Source organism: Peromyscus maniculatus, chromosome 8, assembly GCF_049852395.1.
Source record: "Peromyscus maniculatus bairdii isolate BWxNUB_F1_BW_parent chromosome 8, HU_Pman_BW_mat_3.1, whole genome shotgun sequence".
NCBI classification, from domain to species: Eukaryota; Metazoa; Chordata; class Mammalia; order Rodentia; family Cricetidae; genus Peromyscus; species Peromyscus maniculatus.
Window position 1 is genome coordinate 51,732,466 of NC_134859.1, and position 27,412 is coordinate 51,759,877.

General features: G+C 42.9%; 1 protein-coding gene across 1 annotated transcript; it reads left to right on the forward strand.

The window, feature by feature from the left end:
* Window positions 1–613: 613 nt before the first annotated feature.
* LOC102914287 (myosin-2) lies at window positions 614–27,158 on the forward strand. Its single transcript, XM_076542630.1, has 40 exons — window positions 614–672; window positions 795–837; window positions 2,595–2,818; window positions 2,919–3,062; window positions 4,374–4,530; window positions 5,588–5,615; window positions 5,697–5,811; window positions 5,906–5,998; window positions 6,543–6,606; window positions 6,726–6,824; window positions 7,631–7,734; window positions 8,184–8,322; window positions 8,623–8,741; window positions 8,830–8,979; window positions 10,049–10,219; window positions 10,307–10,616; window positions 11,207–11,286; window positions 12,637–12,724; window positions 12,811–12,928; window positions 14,509–14,632; window positions 14,719–14,855; window positions 16,109–16,364; window positions 17,913–18,155; window positions 18,267–18,443; window positions 18,526–18,671; window positions 18,753–18,843; window positions 18,933–19,322; window positions 19,950–20,076; window positions 21,022–21,140; window positions 21,254–21,450; window positions 22,075–22,258; window positions 22,339–22,504; window positions 22,605–22,729; window positions 22,870–23,178; window positions 23,263–23,466; window positions 24,005–24,130; window positions 24,207–24,377; window positions 24,459–24,563; window positions 24,672–24,767; window positions 26,878–27,158. Exons 3-40 carry the CDS (start codon window positions 2,615–2,617, stop codon window positions 27,028–27,030), a joined length of 5,829 nt encoding a protein of 1,942 aa, XP_076398745.1. The 5' UTR covers window positions 614–672; window positions 795–837; window positions 2,595–2,614; the 3' UTR covers window positions 27,031–27,158.
* The last annotated feature ends 254 nt before the right edge of the window (window positions 27,159–27,412 follow it).

Sequence of the window (27,412 nt, forward strand, 5' to 3'; positions counted from 1 at the left end):
TAGGAAATACTCAACTTTCTTTCTTGCATGCATGCCAGAAGAAGGGAGCAGGGAATGGCATGCTGCTGTATAGAGGAACAGCTCGGCCAAAACAATTGTTTTTTTTTTTTTTAAACAAGAGCCAAGACATTCCCAGAATGCTGGCAAAACAAAGAGAAGATAGATTTTTTTTTTCCTCTCTGTTTCAATTGTTACATGCATGCAACTTCATTTTTCACTGGGCTGGAGAGAAAGGATTAACAGGTGAAAAATGAAGCCTTGTAAAATTAAAAGAAATATATTTTATTTATATCATTTAATATGTGAAATATGCGAAAGTGATGCGAGGCTGGGACGAATGGCGTGCCTGGCTGGCTGGTGGGGCCAAAAAGAAGCTGTGAGCGCAGCCAGGTATCCTGCGGGCTGGCCACTGTCTTTATCCAGCAGCCTGAATCTTCTCAAATTATCCATAGGAGATTTATCCACATACTCAATAAGAAAAATATTTCTAATTATATCCAACCATTCTTAATATGAATGAGAATTATGCAGAGACGCCAGATTGCCAGGAGGGTTTTTGCCAGACAATTCCTTTTGACTTAAGAAAGAAGAGGCAGCTGCATTGTTTCCATAGCTATCCATATAAAAGAGTCCCGCACAAGGCTGACTCGTCCTGCTTTAAAAAGCTCCAAGGTAGGTGGGAGAAGGACACTGGCCACTGCCTCGGCTGCAGCTCACATCTGTGAATGCCGGTGCCCTAGCCAGTGGGATTTTATCTCTCAACTAATCGAGTGCCTTCCTCTTTTCTCATACAGGACCCTCTTATTTCCCAGCCACAGCTCCTCGTTTACCAATAAGGTAAGGTTGGGACTAACCAGTCCCTGGAGGTGTGATGGAGAGCCTCTGGCTTCCTGTCACTTAGCATCCTTGGAGAAAGTGCTTGACTCAGGAAATACTAACAACTGCATTTAAGGGAAGGGACTGGGGAGGGAGGACTTTCATCCCTGCATTGGTGATTCGGACACTTGTAGCAAAGTGACTTGGGACATGTGAGCAAAAATCAATTTAATAGATTTTTTTTTTTTGTCTCTGAAAAAAAAACCTACTAAAATCTTCTTGGTAGAAAGGCTCAGATTTTTGTAAAAATATATCCTGCTATTAGAAGTCATTTAGTAAACATGATTTCTAACAAATAATAAAAGGAAGTTCTTAGAACAATGGTTCTTTAATACTTTTTGATAGGCCTGGAAGAAGTTACTTTATAAAACCAAAATATAGTGAAATTTTTGAATATGGAAATAAGGTATTCCATAGCCCTATCACCAGTGCATGCTGCATCTCTGAAGAGAGAGACTGAGGGAGTAGATTTAAGCGAGGGGCAAGCATTTGATCCCACAGTGACTGTAGCAGGATTCCAGTGTTCCCACCTCCCATTGTTCTGCTACCTGTACCTAGAAGTAGTGAAGGACAAGCTGCCAGGTCTCAGGTCCTGTACAAGGAAGCTGAGAGCCCTGGGAGCCCTGCCACGTGGATGTGCAAGGATGAGGGTGGGTGTGGGTTATCTCCTTCATAAATTCAACTTGGTTTAGTGTGCAAAGACATCATGCTGGAGTAGCTCCACCCAGCATCCAACAAAAGGGGGTGGAGGGGGGGGGGAGAAACAAAATTAAAATTCTTCCAAAACTACTTTGTGTAAATTTGCCTGAATCTCCTCTATAAGAGGAAATAAAGTTATCTTACCTTACATGACCAGAAAGATGTGTGACGTTAGAGTAAATGATATTTTATATGCAAGTAACAGCCTGAACCCTTTCCAATTACTTAGTAGGCATTTTAACATGGTTTTCCCACTTTACATCACCCTATCCTTAGGGCTTCAAAGTGAAAAGAAGCTGGTATTATATAATCCCTGCCCTAAGGAGGGAGCCACTGAGGCTCCAAATGATCAAGAGACTTACCCAAGGTCCCACGTTCCTTGGCATCATCACTCTACCTGTAACCTAGTTCCCCAGCTAGGATGCCTGTCTCAGAGGATGGGAAATGCTGGAGTCCAAGCCCTGAGCACACATATCCCTGCAATCTCATGCATTTTTGTTCTTGTGCGGTTTGCTTCAGCAGCTGCAGCCTGGTAGCAGTAGAACTGCCTAGAGTAATTTACTACTGGGCCCCTGAAATAAACACTGTGAAGATCTGCTGGTTGGACTGGAGAAAGCCTCAGTGGTTAAGAGCATTTGTTACTCTCGTTGAGGACCCGAGTTCAGTTCCCAGCACCCATAAGGTGCCTCACAACCATCTGTAACTCTAGTTCCAAGGGATCTGACACTTTCTTCTGGCTTCTGCAGATACCAGACATGTACATGGTGCATATTACAATTACATGCATGCATGCATACGCGCGCGCGCGTGCGCGCGCACGGGCACACACACACACACACACACAGACACACACACACACACACACACACACACACACACGGGGAAGATAGTCATACAGATCAAATAATAATTTTTAAAAAATCTGCTGGTATACCGGGCATTGCAGACTGTATGATTTATTATTATTATTATTATTATTATTATTATTATTATTATTATTATTATTAAATCTCCTTTAGGGTCTGTGAGTTCAGCAGCCATGAGTTCCGACGCCGAGATGGCTGTTTTTGGGGAGGCTGCTCCTTACCTCCGAAAGTCTGAAAAGGAGCGAATCGAGGCCCAGAATAGGCCTTTTGACGCCAAAACATCTGTCTTTGTGGCGGAGCCCAAGGAGTCCTTCGTCAAAGGCACCATTCAGAGCAAAGACGCAGGGAAGGTGACCGTGAAAACCGAAGCGGGAGCGGTGAGTAGAGAGCCTGCCACGCTGTACCTGCCTCGTTGCGCTGCATTCTGAAGGTTTGGTCACTCCCTTGACACCGATAGTTACATTTCCTATTTACCAGACCCTGACGGTGAAGGAGGACCAGGTTTTCCCCATGAACCCTCCCAAGTACGACAAGATCGAGGACATGGCCATGATGACCCACCTGCACGAGCCCGCAGTGCTGTACAACCTCAAAGAGCGTTACGCAGCCTGGATGATCTACGTGAGTGGCCCTCCACCAGGGGTTGTTACGGCCATCACCACGTGCCCTAAAAGCCCATCACTCACACCGATGCACCAATGTGTCACAAGTATCTATTAGTCCCTGGAAGTCACTAGCAGAATTGCTAGTTACTATTGCGAATGTAAGGCGCATCCTGAAAGCAACACTTTATCTCCTCGCCCAAGGGAAGGCCACAGTCTTTGCTGTCTGCCTTGACCACGGATGTGTTGATCAAACATACTCAGGCCGCCCACCCTCTCCATTGCTGTTGCCGAATCATCTCAACGAAGGAAAAGATAAACACACTGTAACATTTAAAAATGCGATTTTTCAGGGATCAAATTTCATTCGTTTTCACTCTCTCCCCACATAACAATAGTTTGGTTCTGGTCCTTCCCTCCTTGAACTCCCTTCCAGGGTCCCCAGGCAGACTTGAGTGCTTTGTCCTGCTGTTCGTACCCCTTTTTTAAAATTCACATTGACTATGTTTTTCCTGGTCATTCACTGACTTCTCCATCTCCTGTGTTACCTGGGAATTTCTCAAGGAACACCATCTTATTTATGTTGTAGCCTGACTGCCTTGCAGGGTCCTGCACCTAATATATCTCCTAGCACATAATAAACATTTTGAGTGTCGTATATTATATATTCGTATTTTATACAGTTTAGCTGGTACTGGTATTCAGCGGGACAACATTCACACAGTTCAGATATTTATGCTCCTGGTGGGTGCCAGTCCTCAACCAGCTGACAGACATCTTTTAAATCCCGGCCTGGTAATCATGATGCATTTATTTGATCTCTGTCACTTTGTAACTCAAAAATAGTTTACAGTGCTTCCCAATGCAGCTACATCTACGTACTGCCCCATTTGTTTTCGAAGGGCTTTTATCATGTTGTCTCAAAATGTTCCAAAGTCCCCAATCACCCCTTATTGTTGAATACATTTATGTTCAAATTTATGTTCTTAAACATTCAAATTGTCTCAAGTCTGCAAAGGAAATACATTCCCATTTCTTTCAAACAACAAAAATGTCTCATTTTTTAAAGTCCACACTTGAAATCAAATGGACAGATATGACTTTGATGCTCCTGCTGTGTGAAAACCATGATGAGTGCCAAGGGAAGCAATAGGAACTCCAAATCTGTTATTTCCCTCAAAGATGTTGCTATCTGACAACCATTGGCTTCCATGCTGATTCCGGGAAGAAATGTACTCATGGAAAGTGTTTCTTTTTCTTAAAATCCAGCTAAGTGAGTTGCCCAGACAAGAGGGGTCCTTGGGTAGTCATTCTCTCTTTCCTTACACAGACCTATTCGGGGCTCTTCTGCGTCACCGTCAACCCCTACAAGTGGCTGCCGGTGTACAACCCTGAGGTGGTGGCGGCCTACCGAGGCAAGAAGCGACAAGAGGCCCCGCCCCACATCTTCTCCATCTCTGACAACGCCTACCAGTTCATGCTGACGGGTGAGTGGCATGCCTATTTTGTATGTACCTAATCTTTCTCCCCCGCAGATCCCTAAAGAGAGTCTCGAATCAATTACATCACAGCCCTTTGGATGATCCCTTCTCAGAGGCTCCTGTGAGATAGCATAGAAGGCCTATGAGCTCTTTAATGTGTAAAGGTCAACAGAGGTTGACAGTGTGAGACTTAATGAACACAAAAATACAAGCATCCCTGTGCAGTTACACATACATGCACAAATAGACACAGCCACACATACAGACTGGTTCTCTATTACCATAAGGCAAGAAGCAGGAGAACAAACTTTGCTTCTGTGATTTTTCTCCTCAGTGTCATAGATTGTGACCAACAGTCCACAGGGTGTTGCCTTTGCCAGAACCAACTAGTCAGATTTTAAGGAGTTTCTGATGTTAGGACATTAGGTTGTGACTCTACCTCTCAGGTGTTTCTCTCAGCTAGCTTAATCTTATGCACCTGCGGCCCCGTTGGCAAGGGCCTGGAGAATTCATTAGGCAGAGTAAAGCATCAGAATAAATTCTTGCTTCCCTTTAAAAATACAATGAAACCATGATACCGTCAAAGCGTCTACTTTTACCCCCTTATTGCTCCTCATCCATCAAAACATTTCCAATGTCCAAGTCTCATTAGTCCTTTGGCCCACCGTGAAGGAGTCACTAACTTAAGTTGTCATCAAAATGGGATGGAAAAGCCAGGGCTAGTTTAGATATTGATTTGGTGGTAGAGTATTTGTGCCTCAGGAAAATGCAGCCATAGAGTCGCCCCCTTAGACCAAGGCATTTTTCTTCATCACAGGATTCCACCCCTCCCCTTGAATGAAATGTTCTGGGAAGATGTAAGAGTGATCGTGTTTGGTGTGAATGGGTGCGTGTGTGCTAAGTAGGGGAGCAGAGGAGAGGGGAACTGGAAAGATGCTAGGCCAGTGTGCACCAGGCCCTAAGGCTGCTAAACCGAGAAATATCAATTTCATACCCTTGGACTGTTCTAGTCATTTACAATGGGGTTCGAAACGACATTAAGTGCCTGCAATTTCTTTTGCAGACCGGGAGAATCAGTCAATCCTGATCACGTAAGTAGGTTTTCATGCTTCCTTTCACGGATGTGGAAGTTGCTAGATGTGGAGCCTCCTCTGATTGTTTTGATTTAACAGCGGAGAATCCGGGGCCGGGAAGACTGTGAACACCAAGCGTGTCATCCAGTACTTTGCGACAATCGCAGTCACTGGGGACAAGAAAAAGGAGGAGGCACCTTCTGGCAAAATGCAGGTGAGTCTGATTGTCACAGAGTCCAGGCTCTGTTGGGGCTCTCAGGCAAGAAAGCCCTGAGCCTGAGATGTGAGGACTGATCTTTCCCTTGCAGGGGACCCTGGAAGATCAAATCATCAGCGCCAACCCCCTGCTGGAGGCCTTTGGCAATGCCAAGACCGTGAGGAACGACAACTCCTCCCGCTTTGTGAGTCTCTTATACACTGTGATGGGTACAGTGATGGGCACATTGGCTGAAATCTGCTGCAGGATGGCCCTGATGCCGTCTTTGAATCTTTCATTCACAGTATATTATACTGTGGTTTTCTTTGGCTTATTTCACAGATCAAAAAACTCTGGCCTAAAGGATATGTGACTCTTTTCTGGAATTTTTCTTATTCTTATTGTTATTATTATTACTTACACTGCAAAATACTCTATTTTTTATTTTAATTATCAATAAATGCATCTATTTATGAGAAGCAATGGGATGTTTTAATATATTTATACTTCATGGACTAATTAATTCAAGCTAATTAGCACAGCATCACCTCCTATATTTATACCCATAAATTCTTAAATCAAAGATAAAATCCTTCTACTTGTAAAATGGAAGATAGATATTTTATTCCTGTTGTAAATAGTCTCTGACATGGTTTAAAATCAAAGCAGTCATGTTCCAAGTGTTTTGAACATTTTCAGTGATTTGACATTATTGAAAACAAAGTAGACATGTTCGTTTTCCTTTCAAGGGTAAATTCATCAGGATCCACTTTGGCACTACGGGGAAACTGGCATCTGCTGACATCGAGACATGTGAGTGCGCGTCTGTAGCGCCATTCTGTGCTTAGGACTGCTCAAGCTGCTGAAAGGCAAACCTGCTCACCGTGTCGGTTTTTACAGCTCTCCTGCTTTTGATATCTGCTTCCTTCTAGATCTGCTAGAGAAGTCCCGGGTCACTTTCCAGCTTAAGGCGGAGAGAAGCTACCATATTTTTTATCAGATCACATCCAACAAGAAGCCAGAGCTGATTGGTAAGGAATGTCAGTCAGTTCCTCTCCAGTCACCACATGATACCTGTCAATGCTCACCCTGATACTCCATGTCAGAATTTTGTTGAGTTTTTTCTTTTTATTTCATTAAAAAAAATAGCTTTACAGGGTTGTTTATATAGCTCAGAGCTGAGCCCAAGGTCAGTCTTCAGTAACTAAAAAGGGAAGCTTTGTAAGTTGGTTAAAATTTGTATTTGCTTATCATAAAAATTCTTTAGAAAGGAAAGGAAAGTGAAAAACCATCTCCAATTTCCACTATGAAATAACCATGTAAACACCTAGATAAATATCATTCTACTTACCTTCTATACTTACATCATTATGTATAGATAAATGCATACAATTTACCCAGTTGAAGTTATGGTTACACTTTTGTAATTTATATATATTTACTGAGTGTGTCGTGGTTTCTTATTATTAATATTGCTCCACAGTATTATGGATGGTGGCATAGTGCTCCACCCTAGAGAAAGGCAAAATTTACTTAATATCCCTTCCCCTTTGAGGCTTTAGTCTGCTTTCATTTCTGATTTTTAAATACTAGCCACTAGAAATACTAATATGAGGTAATCTATATTCTTTGAAAATTTCATACATGCATACCATTTGTTATATTGTAGCAATGTTTAAAAATTAGCCAGTGACAGGGAACCATCCTCCAGGTATTCAGTGCACGTCAATCATCTTTCGCCCTCTTACCATGTAGTGGCCTTAGAATCTGTCTGGAAATCTGTTGCTTTGATGAAGACAGTGACTGTGCTCATCTTTGCTCTCTTCCATGTGCTTAGAAATGCTACTGATCACCACAAACCCATACGATTACCCGTTCGTCAGCCAAGGGGAGATCAGTGTGGCGAGCATTGACGACCAGGAAGAACTGATGGCCACAGATGTAAGTAGAACACAGAGCAATGCTAGGGATTACTTTGCTGGGGCAGAGAGGTGGTTCACTCCGATAACTCTTCAGAGTCTCCAGGAGAAACAGCAAAGGAAGAGTGGAGGGTGGTTAAGCAAACACTGGGCCCCTGGGGTTAGATGCTGTCCCTCAACAGGCTTTGACCATCACCTCAGAGCTTGCCAAAGTCCTTGCTGACTTCCAGGTGTGACTTCTTAAAATAATAAGTGTCTGAGGTTTATCGTGTTTTTCTCCGAGGCTTCTTTTTGACCCGTGAGGTGACACACACCTATCACTTCATTGCTCCAGTGAGCATCCTTTCCATGCCCTTCCCTCCAGTACTGCTGATGTGGTTTCCTCAGTTTGGCCAGCTAGGGAAGAATGGGAACAGGAGCTGTAAACAACAGACCATAACCTAACAGTTATCATCTTGATTTTGTTGGCAGAGTGCTATTGACATTTTGGGCTTTACCAATGATGAAAAGGTCTCCATCTATAAGCTCACGGGAGCCGTGATGCATTATGGGAACATGAAGTTCAAGCAGAAGCAGCGTGAGGAGCAGGCTGAGCCGGATGGCACCGAAGGTAGAGTTGTGTCTTCCACCTGACTTTGTGCTTCATCTGAAACTCATGTCCTTAACGTGTTACCCTGAGTTTTCCTAGGAAGGCAAACTCACATTTTTGATCTGGGCTTTATAGAGCGCTTAAAAAATATACTATGTCAAGAATGAACATGATTTTTGGTAGTCAAGGTCTTGAACTCTGTGAGAACATAGGCAAGACTATCATATACTGAAAACACTGCAACATACATGAAGATTACATTTTCTTAAGAAAATGGGCTTCTTTGGGCCCTAATACCATTGTATCCACCCTTCCTTTTAGTTGCCGACAAGGCTGCCTACCTTCAGGGTCTGAACTCTGCTGACCTGCTCAAAGCCCTCTGCTACCCCAGGGTCAAGGTTGGCAATGAGTATGTCACCAAGGGCCAGACTGTAGAACAGGTAAGTATGTAGTTAAAAGCCACCAAAAGGGATGAAAGCATGGTACACTCCTCATATAACTTCAAGAGTTCTGTCTTCATCTTTTAAGGTGACCAACGCAGTGGGTGCCCTGGCCAAGGCCATGTACGAGAAGATGTTCCTGTGGATGGTCACCCGCATCAACCAGCAGCTGGACACCAAGCAGCCCAGGCAGTACTTCATCGGGGTCTTGGACATCGCTGGCTTTGAAATCTTTGATGTGAGTTGCTTGATTGATGGAGCATCTTTATAGTGGTGAATCTATTACTAAGAATTTCCGAGTACTAGGACACATATTTGCCACTGTCTGTCATATGAAGACTTAAAGGAGATTTGCTTGTCACCTACTTGTCATTTCCTGTAGCAAATGACAAACAACACATGTAATGAAGACCCTTCAACTCATGGCTAAATGGAAGGAGTTTGATTGGGGAATGGGAGGGGTGCTAAAACCCCAAGATATAAAGGAAGCTGATATTAAATAGCGCAGTGAAACTTAGTAACACATAATACGCTCTGAGAGTGCAGAAATCACTGAGAAATACTTAGGGAGATAATAAAGGCTGAGAAAGGCTTAATAATTTAGAATCATCATTAATTAAATGCAATTAAAATTTAACGCTTGTTAATGTCATATCATGAAATAAAAATTTCTATTTGATCATGAAATACATTTTCCTGCTCATAGCTTTTTAAAAGTTTATCTTCTTTCTGATTATTACAATAAAACTTGGCTTTAACGGAAAATATAGAGAAGCAAGGAAAAGCACATAATTCTACTCAGTACATCTAATTCATTTGACATTTGGTAGGGTTCTTAAAGATACAAATGTGTGTTGTTATTTTATACGTGATCTGTTGTGTCTTGTTTACTCTTTTCATTTCGTACTAAATAACAATTTCAGTCACTTGAAATTCTGACCACAGTGGTGTTCCTGCAATGCAGGGTCTGAACCAGCTTTTTGTGGACTGAGAATTTGCTCTTAGATGAGGCCCCTGGAAGACATGGGGGCAACTGGAATAAACATAGGGAGAATAAGTAGAAACTCAGAAAAAAATATGTGTAAATTTAAGCAAATTCAAGAAAAGAGTATTAATGCTGACTTTAGACTTTCTATAAAACAGCAACAAACAGTGACTTCCATGAGCCTCAAGCCTTCCATACTTCCTTGTTTTGTATTACAAAAGAGAGTCTCCTGACCAATGAGGTTGACACGATCATCTAAAAAGTATTGTGAATAAAATGCCCAGTTAATTTCAGAGAGAAATAAGCACATCTATTTATTCAGTTCAACAGCCTGGAGCAGCTGTGCATCAACTTCACCAATGAGAAACTGCAACAGTTTTTCAACCACCACATGTTCGTGCTGGAGCAGGAGGAGTACAAGAAGGAAGGCATCGAGTGGACGTTCATCGACTTCGGGATGGACCTGGCCGCCTGCATCGAGCTCATCGAGAAGGTACCCTACTCTGTCTGCTCTGAGCCCCTTCCCATGTACTCTGTTACTCATGGTTACTCAGATGCCTTTGTCTCACCTTCCATCCAGCCGATGGGCATCTTCTCCATCCTGGAAGAGGAGTGCATGTTCCCCAAGGCGACAGACACCTCCTTCAAGAACAAGCTGTATGAACAGCATCTTGGAAAGTCTGCCAACTTCCAGAAACCCAAGGTGGTCAAAGGCAAAGCTGAGGCCCACTTCTCCCTCATTCACTACGCGGGCACCGTGGACTACAACATCACCGGCTGGCTGGACAAGAACAAGGACCCCCTGAATGAGACCGTGGTGGGGCTGTACCAGAAGTCTTCAGTGAAAACTCTAGCTTACCTCTTCTCTGGAGCTCAAACTGCTGAAGCAGGTGAGGCCTCTAAGCCTTAACTTTCTATAAATATTACAACTGAGCTATTAGTTTGAGGCTGGTGAGATAGTCTCAGCAGAAGGGTGGCATGCTAAACCCCTCATTCCTTGAATAGTAAGCTACTTACCTCCTTCCTGACAGGGACCTTACCATAATGGCCAGAAAGGAACTATCTAGTTCTCAACCAATGAAAAGCCTGGGGTTCTGTAATTCTCTCCTACTCCCCCATTCTAATGAAGGTGAAGCATCTGGAGATATTAAAGACAATATAGTGACCGAATTCTGCCTTTTAGTGCTAGTTTCTACTGATGATTTTTGAAGTCATTGTGCGCCAAGTATTAGTATCAGAAGGTCCACCTCTTCATGATTACGTGACTGCTGTTCTTATCATCTCCATAAAGATAATGAATCAGAGAACAGTGGGTGTGAACTTAGTTGAAAAAACAAGATTTCAAGAGGATCAGTGTGGTGGGAGGAAGTTGCTGGGGTGGGGGAAGTGCCTCTTGAGCATTGAAAGCACAGGAATGAGCAGGATGGAGCCCCCTGACTCAAGACTGTGTTTGAATGACGCTATCTTTTCCCGTCTTCAGAGGCCAGTGGCGGTGGGGCTGCGAAGAAAGGTGCTAAGAAGAAGGGGTCTTCTTTCCAGACCGTGTCTGCCCTGTTCAGAGTAAGAACAAACTGTGACACCTCCAATTACCTTAAGAATTTGGCTTCAGAAGTATGAGATCACACTTTCCAGGAGACATTAGAAAAGGGCTGACGTTTACGACTTCTGTTAATATGAAATGGGAGAGATTTAAGTCATGCAGACATTAGCTTATCTCACCTCTCATGCTAAGCCATCATAGAATGAAGGGGACCTCTTAGGAAACCTTACAGAACTTAATGATACACCATTCAGAATCTAGTTGGGTGACAAGGACCGAAGCCATGTACAAAAAGAGTAAGAAAACATCAATGAAACTAAAGAAGCTGTTAGTCATGGTGCTGCACTCCTGTAAGCCTGGGCTTGGGAGGCAGAATCAGAAGGACTGAAAATTAGAAAACAGTCTGGGATGCCTTGTGAGAATATAATAAAGACAGCAAGCCCCAAACTAAACCAACATCAAAACAAATAAAATTAATGCAACCTAGCAGCTAACCTACAAAGAAGCTAATAAGATATTATTGCTACTGATCCAATCAGTGGTCAACACCAAGCTATAAGGTTATTTTCTTATTGATGGAAATGTAGAAAAAAATGTCCAGGGTCCAAATATGGTACAGGTTTGTACTTCTTTATTGAAGAACCATAGAATTTAGTAAAAGATGGAGGCACCATCTAACAGGTAAATATAGTTGGGTGGCTGAAGGTCCGGGAAGAAAGCAGGGCAATACTGATGCAAAGTGAGAAGAAGCATATGCCAGCCTTCTTCATATCCATCCCTCCTGCCAACAAGAATGCGGGAAGATGGACTGAGGAAGAGCATCTCTGCAGAAGTGATAAAGGTCTTCTTTGATTGAAAGCCGGCCCTCCTGTGCCAACGGCAGGGAGTTCAGGGAGTGAAGTGCTTGTCCTGCAGGTCTGGAGGTCTGAGTTCAGATTCTCAAAACCCACACAAAAATAAAAATGATATGGTGGTGTGCCTCTACAGTTCTACCAATGGCAAGAGGCAGGGATACATGGATCCTTAGAGGATCCTAAGTCCCCAAGCTCTGGCCAAGGTGGCAATGTTCTAGTCCAGTGAGAGACCCTGTCTCAGCCACTAGGTAGAAGGCATCTATGGACCGACACCCAAGGTTGGCCTAACGCTCCACAGGAGTGGAATACATGCATGAATACGCACGTACAACACACACACACACACACACACACACACACACACACACACACACACACACACACACACATACACTAAATAAAAGAAAGAAAACCAGTTATGCAGACAGTCAACCCAAGCCACAGGTTGATTTTACAGCTATCACTGACTGCTCATCCCTCTGCTGATAGTCTGACAATGGTTTCTTGACCTTACAGGAGAACTTGAACAAGCTGATGACCAACCTCAGGAGCACCCACCCACATTTCGTGCGGTGCATCATCCCCAATGAAACCAAGACTCCCGGTAAGAATCTCTAGAGGGAAAGCACAAAGCATGACTGCCACGTGTCCTTTGTTGTGTTCTGTTGTGAAATAAACATGTATTTCCAGGTGCCATGGAGCATGAACTGGTCCTGCACCAGCTGAGGTGTAATGGGGTGCTAGAAGGCATCCGCATCTGCCGGAAGGGGTTCCCCAGCAGGATCCTCTATGCAGACTTCAAGCAGAGGTCAGGCTCTCCTAATTATGATGTGCCTTTGATGTTTAGTATAAACAAGTTTGATGTAAGCAAAGCAACTTAGTAAAAAGTGTGCCTCTAATGTTTTTAACTGACCACAAAAGAATGAAAGATTTTGAGTCTTACAACACTTACAACTGGGCAGTACTGGCTCATGCCTTTAATGCCAGCACTTGGGAGTAAGAGACAGGTGGAAATCTGTGAGTTCGAGGCCAGCCTGGTCTACAGAGCAAGTTCCAGGACAGCCAGGGCTACACAAGGAAACCCTGTCTCAAAAACAAAACAAAACAAAACAAACAAACAAAAAAAGAAACAAACAAACAAAAACACTCCCCCAAAAACTATGTGTTAAGTGCTGTGCAAAATGTTCGCTAGATTCACTAAGGCTCACAGATATGTCCCCTCGCCTCAGTAATTAGGAGAACTACATCTTTTCATTACTTAATGTCATTTAACCCTCACCATGGAACAGGTGAGAAAAGAACTACTATGACCTCGTTTTCTGGACAAACGAAGTAGGGGTCAGAGAGACCAAATTACTTGCTTAAGGTCAAAGCTAACAAGTCACTGGATTGGGATGTCACTTGTAGAGCTAGTTACTAATAGGTCACCTTCTCAATTTGTTTGATTTCAGTTCTCTCTCACAGAAGAGCTTCCCAGTATCCCCCAGAATAAGAGGGGGCATGTCGTGGTGACAGTTCCTTGGTTAGATCTTTTTTCTCCTCCCTGATAAACCGATCTTGAGAATCGAGAATGAGTTCTGGGTGGCAGCTGCAGGGCATTGATCTCCTCTAAGTCAGAGATGGTTAAGTTGACAGAGAATAGCAGTGCTCCAGACCGAAGGGCATCCAAAGTTTGCTCTTAGGCCGATGGGATCATTTCTCATATTGAAAACATCATCTACTGTATTCTTTATTTTTTTTTATTATTAAATATCATTACATCATTTCCCCCTTTCCTTTCTTCCCTCCAGCTCCTCCCATGTTTCCCCTCCCCTTTCCTCCTCAAATACATAGATTTTTTTCTTTAGTTAATAGTGTTGCTATATCCATTAATTAAAAAAAAAAAACAGATTTCCTGGACTTATGATCTTCCATTAAAGCAAATTTATCAAACAAAGATAACACATTATATTGCATAGGCCATGTACTCCTAAATGTGAACAAAATTGTATAATCCTTGAGGACAGGGTCTCCAGGAATTAAAGGAAAATAAAGAAAGGAATTGGATGGGTATGGTGGTGCACACCTTTAATCCCAGCCCCTGGGAAGCAGAGACAGGTGGATCTCTGTGATTTGAGGCTATTCTAGTCTACACAGTGAGTTCTAGGACAGCCATGGCTATATGTAGAGAGACTCTGGCTAGAATGAGAGAGAGAAAGAGAGATTGCAACTATAAAGGAAGGCACAATGGATTAGAAATATATAGCCAATAGGTTGAGAAACCATGTAAATAATATCTGTTGTGAACAAGAACAATAATTATAAAAAGCTTAGAATTTTAAATAAATCATTTAGAATTTGGCTACTGTTTATAAGACAAATCTTTACAAACTACACTTACTTTAACAGATACAAGGTGCTAAACGCAAGTGCCATCCCCGAGGGACAATTCATCGATAGCAAGAAGGCTTCTGAGAAGCTCCTTGGCTCCATCGACATTGACCACACTCAATATAAGTTTGGTCACACCAAGGTAATCCTCTTGAAATCCACCCTCATGTCTTCCTGCCATTTGAATTTTGTATGAAGTTTCTGATCTTCAACATCGTCCACACACAGGTGTTCTTCAAAGCTGGTCTTCTGGGGCTCCTAGAGGAAATGAGAGATGACAAGTTGGCCCAGCTGATTACCCGGACCCAGGCCATGTGCAGAGGGTTCTTGGCAAGAGTGGAGTACCAGAAGATGGTGGAGAGAAGGTATGAAAATGTATAGTTGATTCACATCTTGTGTCTTCAGAAATACACTCAAGGTGGCTGACAGTTAGGACTTAGCTGTGACAAGAAGACCAAAGTAAGAAGGAATAAATAAAACTTGCCTGGGAAAGTGGGAGAGAACTTAAGGTCTGTCAGCACTGAATATATCCTGAGTGTTTGGGTGAGGAGTTGAGGAGTATTGAACATAGATAGTTCTTTATTTAATGGAGAAAATATACCAATGAGTAGGCAGAGATAAATTTTTATCCTTATTTAGTTATGGCACCATTTTATTAGACAGATCATTAAATAGGGACCTTGAAATGTGTAGTAGTTTCAGAAAATTGGTTTTACATAGTATAGAAAACTATTTCTTCAGTTGAATCATTTCTATTATTGGACTATTGTAATTTAAAATAGGGTATTTGTGAAGAACTTTTCACAGAAAGTTATGACAGTGTCATTAAAGGAGTTGACTTCCTGGTAGTCTAATTGATGGAGGGGAAGAACTAAAAGATGACAGAGCCTGTCTCAGGACCAGTAATGAGAAACATGTCACATAGCACCTGTACATCCACACATATGAACAAGTATATATTCATACATGTACAAGTTACATGAGGCAACTTTTATTACTTGCCACGATGTTGTGTTTGGCTAGGTACCTATACATGGTGGTTAATGATTTTTAAATAACCTAGATTAAGGCAAATGTAGCACCATAAAGTATAATGCAAACTTCACAACACTAAAACTGTAAAACTAGAGACTGTCAAAGAAATCTGACTTTTGAAGTCTCCCACACCACCTCTATCAAGGGCCATGACCCCTTCTACTGCCTTCTGCTATCTTAGAGTATTTGAAGCACTGATGGACAGCAATGCCTCCCAAAGGGAAGTCCTCAATTTGTGTCATTGGTAACTTTTGTGATCTTATTAAAAATGTAAAATTCCATGTCCATCGAAATACCCCAAGTCTGAATTTCTGGAAGTTGAATTCAAGAGTCAGTATGTTTTAATAATCTCTTCAGGTGATTCTTAACCATGTCCAAGTTTGAGATGCACTGATATAGAGAAATGGATGGTTACAAGTTCTTGACCATCACCATAAAATATAACGTTTCCAATCTGCAAGGTTGAATGCAAGTGAAGAATTGGATGGGATGGAGGGGGACAGAACCTCCAATCCTCACTCCAGAGTTTTACTCTCGCCTCATCATCCACACAGTATCTAATTAATAACCACTGCATTTTCAGGGAGTCCATCTTCTGCATCCAATACAACATCCGCGCCTTCATGAATGTTAAGCACTGGCCCTGGATGAAACTCTTCTTCAAGATCAAGCCTCTCCTGAAGAGTGCAGAGACAGAGAAGGAGATGGCCACCATGAAGGAGGAGTTCCAGAAAACCAAAGATGACCTTGCCAAGTCAGAGGCAAAGAGGAAAGAACTGGAAGAAAAGATGGTGTCACTGTTAAAAGAAAAAAATGATTTGCAACTCCAAGTTCAAGCTGTAAGTTTGTAAGGGGCTCTATTTTGGGTATCACTAATCAGAATTAAATGCTAGCACTCTGGCCATAATAAGTGAGATGCATAATTGACAGGGAGACACGCATTGTAGAGAGATGGTTAAAGACTCCAAATGTTCACATTTCTCCCACTACCCAATGAACACACACAAACCAGTGCTGTGACAAGGAGGTATAACTGTCTGTCGTCCACACAATGTCATCAATCTTCAGGAATTGTGGCTTCTGTTCAGCTTGAAGACAGTCCTCAAAAGTAATTAACACAATTCAATCCCAAATAATATATTAAGAGGAAGACGACATGGAGAGAGATTTTTCCTTTAAAACTTCCTTGAACAACATCTTGACATCCACTGGCCTCATATTACCATATAGACAGCTGATGGGCCACAGTGTTCTACTACATCAGGCTGTACTGAATTACTGTTTGTTATTGACCTCAAAAATTCACGCTTGTTATTCCTTCCATCTCCATGGGCAGAGACTTATTGTATCACACCTACAATTCTATCTTTGCATCTAAGCTGGTGTGCCTTCACCCAACCTTTATTCCATCAAATTTACTAACTGCTTGCTTCTGGGTCAGCCATCTTAGAAATACTTCATTGAACTGGGAATGTAACTTACAGGACTATTTGGGTTAAACGTTACTCATCACCTGGCATATACACTTCCTATTAAGATTGGTCTCTTCTGTCAAGTTGGGGCAGTGTGATAACTCCTCCAGGCTTACAGAGGTGGTCTTCTTTCTGCTTCCTTCAAATATGTATCCAGTTTCTCTCTAATGCTCCCTAGAGAGTTACTCAGATCCTGTCCACATAGCTGAGTTCGTGACATGGAGCACATCATCATCTCTTAGGCAGTCAAAGGGTGATGGCTGTGGATCATTAGCATGTTTATACACACACACACACACACACACACACACACACACACACACACACATATATATATTCAGTGTTTCTCATTTTCTGTCCTCCCAATTCTCCTTAATTGGGAAAAAATAGGTTGCAAGAAATTTTATTTTAATACTTTACACCTCAGTTTGGATTCAGGGCGTCTTAAGTAGGGCCATTCTGCAGTATCACGAAGAAAAATATATCAGCACCTGTAGTACTTTGTACTTTCCCTGCACAAATGTTTCCCCATCTGCCTCCTGCTGTTTCTACTGTAAGCTGATTCCTACACACTTCCACACCTACCCATCGAATTTCATGAAAGCACCATAGAACAATGTGTTTGATGTCGAAAATTATGAATTATGTTTTAAATTAATATCAGCCTTTGAGAGATGACTGTTCTCATTGATTATAAAAACATACTGTCATAAAGGAAAGGAAAACAACATAGTTTCCTTTTCACACATATGCAAAATGCATTGCACACAGTAGGTGGTTTATGAAACAAAAGTCATTGAGAATATAAATAAATGAACATAAAATACCCAATAGACCAACCTAAGGAAATTAAAGTCTTATCATAGAAATATATTTGTTCTTTCTTCCTAATTTTGATTGTATTGCCAATTCCAGGAAGCTGAAGGCTTGGCTGATGCAGAGGAACGATGTGACCAGCTGATCAAAACCAAAATCCAGCTGGAGGCCAAAATCAAGGAGGTGACAGAGAGAGCTGAGGATGAGGAGGAGATCAATGCTGAGCTGACAGCCAAGAAGAGGAAGCTGGAGGATGAGTGCTCAGAGCTGAAGAAAGACATCGATGACCTGGAGCTGACACTGGCCAAGGTTGAGAAGGAGAAGCACGCCACAGAGAACAAGGTATGGGATATATACATGGAAAGTTTATGACCCTTTTAAATTATGAAGTAAAACATAAGAGCCAGTCTATTAAAACATAACATGTAATGCAAAGCATGTTTGCTTCCAAAGGTGAAAAACCTCACAGAGGAAATGGCAGGCCTGGACGAAACCATCGCCAAGCTGACCAAGGAGAAGAAGGCCCTCCAAGAGGCCCACCAGCAGACCCTGGATGACCTGCAGGCAGAGGAGGACAAAGTCAACACCCTGACCAAAGCCAAAATCAAGCTTGAACAGCAAGTAGATGATGTAAGTTGTGTATTATCAAGGGAATGATTTCCTTCTAAAGGAAACTATGCGCTCCTTTTGATGCAACACTATATTCATTTAGCTTGAAGGGTCCTTGGAGCAAGAAAAGAAACTTCGCATGGACCTAGAAAGAGCCAAGAGGAAACTTGAGGGTGACTTGAAGTTAGCCCAGGAGTCCATCATGGATATTGAAAATGAGAAACAGCAGCTTGACGAAAGGCTCAAAAAGTAAGCATGAAAGAACTGCTTAGGGCTTTGCTTCCAGTGTTGGCGATGAACAGAATTTCTATCTTGTGTTTCTCCTTTAAGGAAAGAGTTTGAAATGAGCAACCTGCAGAGCAAGATTGAGGATGAGCAGGCAGTTGGAATTCAACTGCAGAAGAAAATCAAGGAGTTGCAAGTAAGTAAATGGCTTCCATCAGTCTAACTCATCAGGGAAAAAAAAGGACTGACCCAAGAAGCTGAGTCTGTACTTCCACCACCCCCCAGGCCCGCATTGAGGAGCTGGAGGAGGAAATCGAGGCAGAGAGGGCCTCCAGGGCCAAAGCAGAGAAGCAGCGCTCTGACCTCTCCAGGGAACTGGAGGAGATCAGCGAGAGGCTGGAAGAAGCCGGTGGGGCCACTTCAGCCCAGATCGAGATGAACAAGAAGAGAGAGGCTGAGTTCCAGAAGATGCGCAGGGACCTGGAGGAGGCCACCCTGCAGCATGAAGCCACAGCAGCCACCCTGAGGAAGAAGCACGCGGACAGTGTGGCTGAACTTGGGGAGCAGATTGACAACCTGCAGCGTGTCAAGCAGAAGCTGGAGAAGGAGAAGAGTGAGATGAAGATGGAGATCGATGACCTCGCCAGTAACGTAGAGACAGTGTCTAAGGCCAAGGTACATGGCTGGAAAATTGATATTAATGATGCTAATCTATATGGATAGGTCAGTTTGCATAGGGCACTTCACATACATCAAGTCATTTGTCATTTGCAGTATTACAGAAAGGTGAGAAATGATACAAGTTTTACATACCAAGACATGGGATACAAAGAAGGCAAACACATCAGATCATCACATTGCTAATAGGTGATTTGAGTACAGGTCCCCTGTGTTCTCCATCCAGGTTTCCAGCTGGATGGAATAGGTCTCTCATATTTTTTACTATATGGCCATGTTCTAGTATATGTAAAAGCAGTGAAGTGTTTTTAATATCCTCTTAGAGAACAGACCATATAATTCTTAGAGAGTCATCAAATCAGAATCTAATCTCCAAATTTTTATATTACTATTGCACATAGCTTTATAATTTTACTTCAATAAAAGGAAAGGCGTTGCCTAGATTACCTAATTTATAGGATAATTGACTTATTTGTTCAAACCAATATTTTTCTCCTTTGTAGAAAGACTAGACACAACAATGCTTATTTTCTCCAAGCATTGTCATCCCCTTCTCTCTCTCTCTCTCTCTCTCTCTCTCTCTCTCTCTCTCTCTCTCTCTCTCTCTCTCTCTTTCTCTCTCAGGGAAACTTAGAGAAGCTCTGCCGCACCCTGGAGGACCAGGTGAGTGAACTCAAATCCAAGGAAGAAGAACAGCAGCGACTGATCAATGACCTGACGACCCAGAGGGGACGCTTGCAGACCGAATCTGGTAAATCTCCATCTTCGATGGTGTCTGAGCATAGAGATGAGATAGTTAAGAATAAAATCACTTGGTGATGTAAGCACCTAATATAAGTAACTGAGAACGTGGGTGATTCACTGGAAGGCTCAGGCTCAGCCTGCATCCAAGGTCATGACTAGTTCAAGCTCTGATCCAGAAAGGTCATGAGGATTTATCTACAGAGCAGTTGTTGGGATCAGAAATCACTCCAACAGGAGCCCAGGGCTTCTGTCTCAGCCTGTATTTTTTGTTGTTGCTATTCCTATTTTGCAGCTCAGGGACTCAAACCCAGGGCCTCATACATGCTAAGCAAGTAGTCTGCCATGAAGTTATGTCCCCAGTCCTTCATGTCCTTTTGTTTAGCTCAGCATGAACTAAGTCTTGGAATGGGGCAACACACATGGCCGTCTCTCAATCATCTCTGGAGGCTCTTCAAGGTGGCTCAGTGGGTAAAGCCTCACAAACCTGGAGTGCTGAGTTCAATCTCCAGATCCCATATAAAGGTGGGAGGGGAGACCTGACTCCATAAAGTTGTCCCCTGACTTTCACATGTATACTGTAGCAATCACACACACACACACACACACACACACACACACACACACACTCACTCACTAATGAGCATATGCACGCATCTGTAGAAGTAGATAGATACTTGTTTTGACAGTCAGTACCATTTTTTGCATAAGGTTGTACAAGAAAGATTTCACTATTGGGAGGAAAAAGGAATTTATACTATATTTATTCATCTGGATTGCTAGGAAAGTTTCATTAGAGGACCTAGAGGTTTTGCAGAGTCTGAAAATGTCAGCAGATAATTTAATCATCCAAACTCTCAACCTGGGGTGCTGAGAGTTAAATTTACTTCTCAAATGGACTTCGGAATATGTTCTTCACTTAGAGAACAGCAGTGCTGTTTCTTCTGTTTCCCAGGTGAATTTTCACGGCAGCTGGATGAGAAGGAAGCCCTGGTGTCTCAGTTATCTAGGGGGAAACAAGCATTTACCCAACAGATTGAGGAGTTAAAGAGACAGCTTGAAGAGGAAGTAAAGGTGATGATTCATCTAAGGCTGGTGGCTGACCCTAAAAGGAGCCAGCTCCATCAACTTTAAGGGGACTGAGTACTTAACTGTCTAGTGCAATGAAGGTGTGACCATCTCCATAGGCCAAGAACGCGCTGGCCCACGCCCTGCAGTCCTCCCGCCACGACTGTGACCTGCTGCGGGAACAGTATGAGGAGGAGCAGGAATCCAAGGCCGAGCTGCAGAGGGCACTGTCCAAGGCCAACAGTGAGGTGGCCCAGTGGAGGACCAAATATGAGACAGACGCCATCCAGCGCACGGAGGAGCTGGAGGAGGCCAAGTATGTGCACATTTGGGGGAGAATGGTACAGGAAACTTCACATCCATGCCAGAACATTGCAGACCAGCTTCTGTTTTCCAGACTATCGTAATAATCTCCCAATAGGATGAACATATCCCTGCCCCACTGACTTAACAGTTAAGGTAGCAAAGAATAACATAATTGCTAACTACAGAGCTTGCTGCTCTTTGCCAAGTGCTGCAAGTTCATTGCTGCTTCTGTACTAACTGGCCCCTCTGTAAGCAACAGTCCTCGTAGGTCTCTCACTAGTTCACTCTGGGTTCTTAGCAAGACCTTCCCTAAACGGCTAGAGTTCTTGCCCTCCGACCACCATGGTTTATTTCTCTTGACAGTACTTACATCCCAATGGTGTTATTAAGAAACTTCAGACTTGACTGCATGTTGATTTCTCTCAGTTGTCTGTGAGCTTCACTAAGCGGGTGACATTGATCTTGTCCACTGCTGTATAGTCATGTCTGGTTCTTAAGAGGCCCCCAGTGACTCTTGTTAAATGAATGAATGAATGAACAGAATTAATATGGAGCTTCCCAAATTCTTCAATGCTGTGATACTTCATCTTTTCCATATGGTTTCTTCTCCCTAAAACTTTATGTAATCTTCAAGGAAGAAGCTGGCTCAGCGTCTGCAGGCAGCTGAGGAGCACGTGGAAGCCGTGAACGCCAAGTGTGCTTCTCTGGAGAAGACGAAGCAGAGGCTGCAGAATGAGGTGGAGGACCTCATGCTGGACGTGGAGAGGACCAACGCGGCCTGCGCTGCCCTGGACAAGAAGCAGAGAAACTTCGACAAGGTGGTTCCCGAAGCATCCTCTCTTTGCTCCGCATACCTTCCCCTCTCCTTCACAGCAGCTCACTGCTCTCGGTTTTCCAGATCCTGGCAGAGTGGAAGCAGAAATACGAGGAAACACATGCCGAGCTGGAGGCATCCCAGAAGGAGTCCCGCTCCCTCGGCACTGAGCTCTTCAAGATGAAGAATGCCTACGAGGAGTCTCTGGATCAACTAGAAACCCTGAAGCGAGAGAATAAGAACTTACAACGTGAGGCCCTTTCTCTCTCAACAGTACCTGTGACTGAGAGGTATCTCTTCTCTGTCATGCTTTGTCCATATCCTTACCTGTTTTCCGCCCCCATTAACAGAGGAGATTTCCGACCTCACCGAGCAGATCGCAGAAGGAGGAAAGCGTATTCACGAACTGGAGAAAATAAAGAAGCAAGTAGAGCAAGAGAAATGTGAACTTCAGGCTGCTCTAGAGGAAGCAGAGGTACAGGATGCATGCTTAGCCAATCAACATTTCCGGGAAGAATTGAGTCCACCTATAGGGCGAGTAAACAGATGCGTTGCACACAACTCTCCAGCATGCTTCTTTGTGGTTTGCTGATATTGCCTCTTGCTGTCCTTAAGGCATCTCTGGAGCATGAAGAGGGAAAGATCCTGCGCATCCAGCTGGAGCTGAACCAAGTCAAGTCTGAGATTGACAGGAAGATTGCCGAGAAGGATGAGGAGATCGACCAGCTCAAGAGAAACCACATTAGAGTTGTGGAGTCCATGCAGAGCACGCTGGACGCAGAGATCAGGAGCAGGAATGACGCCATCAGGATCAAGAAGAAGATGGAGGGAGACCTCAATGAGATGGAAATCCAGCTAAACCACTCCAACCGCATGGCTGCCGAGGCCCTGAGAAACTACAGGAACACACAGGGCATCCTCAAGGTAGGTGGCACCAAGACATGGTCCCAGAGGAGTGGGGTGACTCAGCCTGAGGACATGGTGTCTCATTGATTGTTTATTGCACAGGACACCCAGCTGCACCTGGATGATGCTCTCCGAGGCCAGGAGGACCTGAAGGAACAGCTGGCCATGGTTGAGCGCAGAGCCAACCTGCTGCAGGCTGAGATTGAGGAGCTGCGGGCCACGCTGGAGCAGACAGAGAGGAGCAGGAAGATTGCAGAGCAGGAGCTGCTGGATGCCAGTGAGCGCGTGCAGCTCCTGCACACCCAGGTAGGGTTTTGTACAAAGACCTCCCAGCAGTAAACACTTAAACATCTCAGAACATAAAAGCCTGAACTTTTAATATAACAGCCAGATTTTAACTTCTGCCCAATTTCACTGTGTTACTTTGAGAAATCTCTCACTGTTTTATGTTAGCAATTGTTATTGATTTTCTCCCTAGAACATTTTAAGGGTGCCTATTTATATCTATTTACCCTTACTATCAACATTGACGTTTTTATTGTGAAGAAATGGCATGTTACAAACATCTGTTGTAATATTATTTATGTGCGTGGATAGTCTGATTGGTAGATGACAATTATAAAATCATAAAGCTGATTCATCTACTTCTAATGCACATGAAAATGCTGACTATTCTGCAACATTTTTTTTATTCTTTTCTATTTATAACTGTGGTATGTAACGGAATTCTTTAATGTTAAAGGGCATTTCTTTTACTTACACATTTTTATCTTATGTTTTTCAAGAAATAACTACCACTAAGTACTTTGATAACATAGAAAATGTAACACTTATTTTTAACCAGAACACAAGCCTCATCAACACCAAGAAGAAGCTGGAGACAGACATTTCCCAGATCCAGGGAGAGATGGAGGACATCGTCCAGGAAGCCCGCAATGCAGAAGAGAAGGCCAAGAAAGCCATCACTGACGTGAGTAGAGTCACATTTTTGCAGAGTGAGCAGTGAAGCCTCCTGATATCAATAGCTTTCTTGTTTTCCTAATAAGGCCGCCATGATGGCGGAGGAGCTGAAGAAGGAGCAGGACACCAGCGCCCACCTGGAGCGAATGAAGAAGAACATGGAGCAGACAGTGAAGGACCTGCAGCTGCGTCTGGACGAGGCTGAACAGCTGGCGCTGAAGGGCGGCAAGAAGCAGATCCAGAAACTGGAGGCCAGGGTGGGTCCCTGTGTTTGTCCATTTCCATGTGTTTCCAGTACCTCATTGGATCAAAATTCTTCAGAGCTTTCCCTTTTGTAGGTTCGTGAACTGGAGGGCGAGGTTGAGAGTGAGCAGAAGCGGAATGTGGAGGCCGTCAAAGGTCTGCGCAAACATGAGAGGCGGGTGAAGGAGCTCACTTATCAGGTAGGCGGTGGGCCTTGGTAGCAAGGAAGCCCCCTTCAGATATGTGTGGGACACAGTAATAGCACTTGCTTTGGGAGTAATGCCCTGTGGTTCTTAACAATCTTGCAGACAGAAGAAGACCGAAAAAATATTCTCAGGCTTCAGGATTTGGTGGATAAACTCCAGGCAAAAGTGAAATCTTACAAGAGACAAGCCGAGGAGGCTGTGAGTATCCTGAGGAGAGGGAATAGTGAAGTTCTAGAACTGAGAAAAGCTACTGAAGGATTTGATTTACTACCTCATTTAGTAAAGAAGCATTTGCTGTATACAGACTCTGTACTTCAGGGCTTTGTATATCTTTGTACTTTTTTGTTTATTGTTTCTAAGTATCAATAGGTTGGTTTTAAGGGAAAACCCCAACTTCCAAAGAAATCCTCCCAAAATTAAAAACAGAAATAATAAGGCTGTTCTTGAGGGCTATGGTTGGATGAAGTGATACAGATATAAGAAGTATAAGCAGAAATCCCCAGACACCTAGTTGTTAACAAGCAAACTTAAAAATAATTCTTGGGGGCTGGAGAGACAGCTCAGCAGTGAAGAGGACGGGCTACTCTTCCAGGGGACCTGTGTTCAGTTCCTAGCACCCATAACTATCTGTAACTCTAGCAGGGCTCTGACACCCTCTTCTGGCCTCCATAGGCATCAGGCAAACAAGTGGTTCACAGATATACATTCAGGCAAAATGTCTGCACACACAAAATACAAAGTAAAAGTAAAAATAACTCTTGGGCTAACATAGACATTAAAAAAGCATGATTACCAGATAATTATTTATTATAAATAAAATTACAAGGAAGATGTGACTTTTGCAAATATATGGAACACAGCTAAAGCTGTTTAGAGGGTTAATTAATTGCTTTGTAGGCTTTTAGCATTAATCAAAAATAAAAATAAATGAATAAATTCATATCCAATCTAGAAATTAATACTCATAACACAAATGGAAGCAAGAAGTTCTGTTAAGATAAAGGTAGTAATTAGCTGATTTGAGTATGCTGTTTTCTAATTTGACATTTTAATAATACCTGATAACTTTGGGAGAATTAATAAAACAAATACATTTATAGCTAGCTTAATGAAGAAAATGAGAGGAAATGCAAAGAGCATGCCACTAATAAAAAGGGAAACATGCTTTGTACACAGAGAAGTGTTTTTAGTGTAATATATTAAACCCATTCAAAGAGCTCAGGTCACAAAGACACTGATTATTTTTTCTGGAGAACATGAGCACCAAGTCAGGCAAAGGAGTTACATCGGAATTACTATTGAAATGGACCCAGGTCCGGATAGGTCTTTCAAATTTCAAGGGACAGATAATCCTCAGCTGTGTAAGCTGTTCAAGAGCAGGAGAAAAGATGCAAAGCATTCCACTTCGCATTACAAAGCTCGCATAACCCTCATACCAAAACCCGTCCAAGGGAGGACAGTGGGCAGAAATGAAGGCATCCTTACTCCTGATTGCAGCCACAGCACGGATACATCACTAATACTAAAACCCACTCCATACTAAAACCCACACTTAACTGAAGGAATCGTCTATCACTGGATAAATAGGCTCACGTCCTACAATGCAACGTCTTATTCGGAGATCTGGCAATACAACTGTTATACCAAAAGCAGGAGGAAATAATCACTTTGTGTCAAAATAATCTATAGTAAACTTCAATGGACATTTTAATGTTTAAATGACTATTAAATCATCCTTAATATGATAAGGAATCACTAATTTCACTTAACAATTATCACCAAAGAGCTAGCATTAACCAGCTGGCCTTGTTTATGTTCTTGACTTCTCTGATTTTTTTTCTTCCTTGCTTTATTCATGGCATATGTCCATTCAGATATTTTGGTTGTTGGGGCTGAAGAGATGGTCCAGTCATTAAGAGCACTTGTTTCTCTGAAAGGATCTGAGATTGGTTCCAAGCACCCATGCCAGGCAGCTAACAACCTGTAACTCCAGATTCCAGGAGATCCAACGCCCTCTTCTGGTCATCAAGAGTGTCTGCATACACAAATGAAAACAGACCGACATACATACATACACACACACACACACACACACACACAAAATCCTTACAAAAAGATATTTTGGTTACAAAATTGAAATGACATAACTTTCGGATCTCTAATCATAAAATCAATTTCAGTGGTAAGCAGGATCTTGGAAAGGGTAAGATTTTTACTTCTCTGTTGATGCCAAATTCTGCTTCTGCCTGTCTACAGAGCTTAGAAAGATTACAGCATGGGTTTATCACAATTCTGTTTTTATTCTCAGGAGGAACAGTCCAACACAAATCTGTCCAAATTCCGGAAGATCCAGCATGAGCTGGAGGAAGCCGAGGAGCGGGCTGACATCGCCGAGTCCCAGGTCAACAAGCTGCGGGTGAAGAGCCGAGAGGTTCACACCAAAATTATAAGTGAAGAGTGAGCAAGTCCTGATGCTGGGGAGTGACTGAAGGGAGGCACAAAATGTGAAGCCTTTGGTCATGTCCCTGTAGGATTCTATTCCATCCTATTGCAAGGAAATAAAGAACCTAAGTTCCTTTGCGAGCAATATCCTTAGGCTGGCCTGTCTTTTGTCACCTTCCTAAAGCAGTGTCAAAGTTTGAAAAATCTCAGGCTGTTTAATAGCCACATCCACCCAGCTGCTAAGAAATATGCACATATTCCTGTGTATCTTTGGTTTATCGAGACACTTTAAGTTGATAAAGTTGTCACTTATCAAGAAAGCCTGTCCCAATGAACAGAACTCTGGAAGTCATTTCTATTTCGTTTTAGTGGTCCCTGGTATCTTGGTACTGTCAAATCCC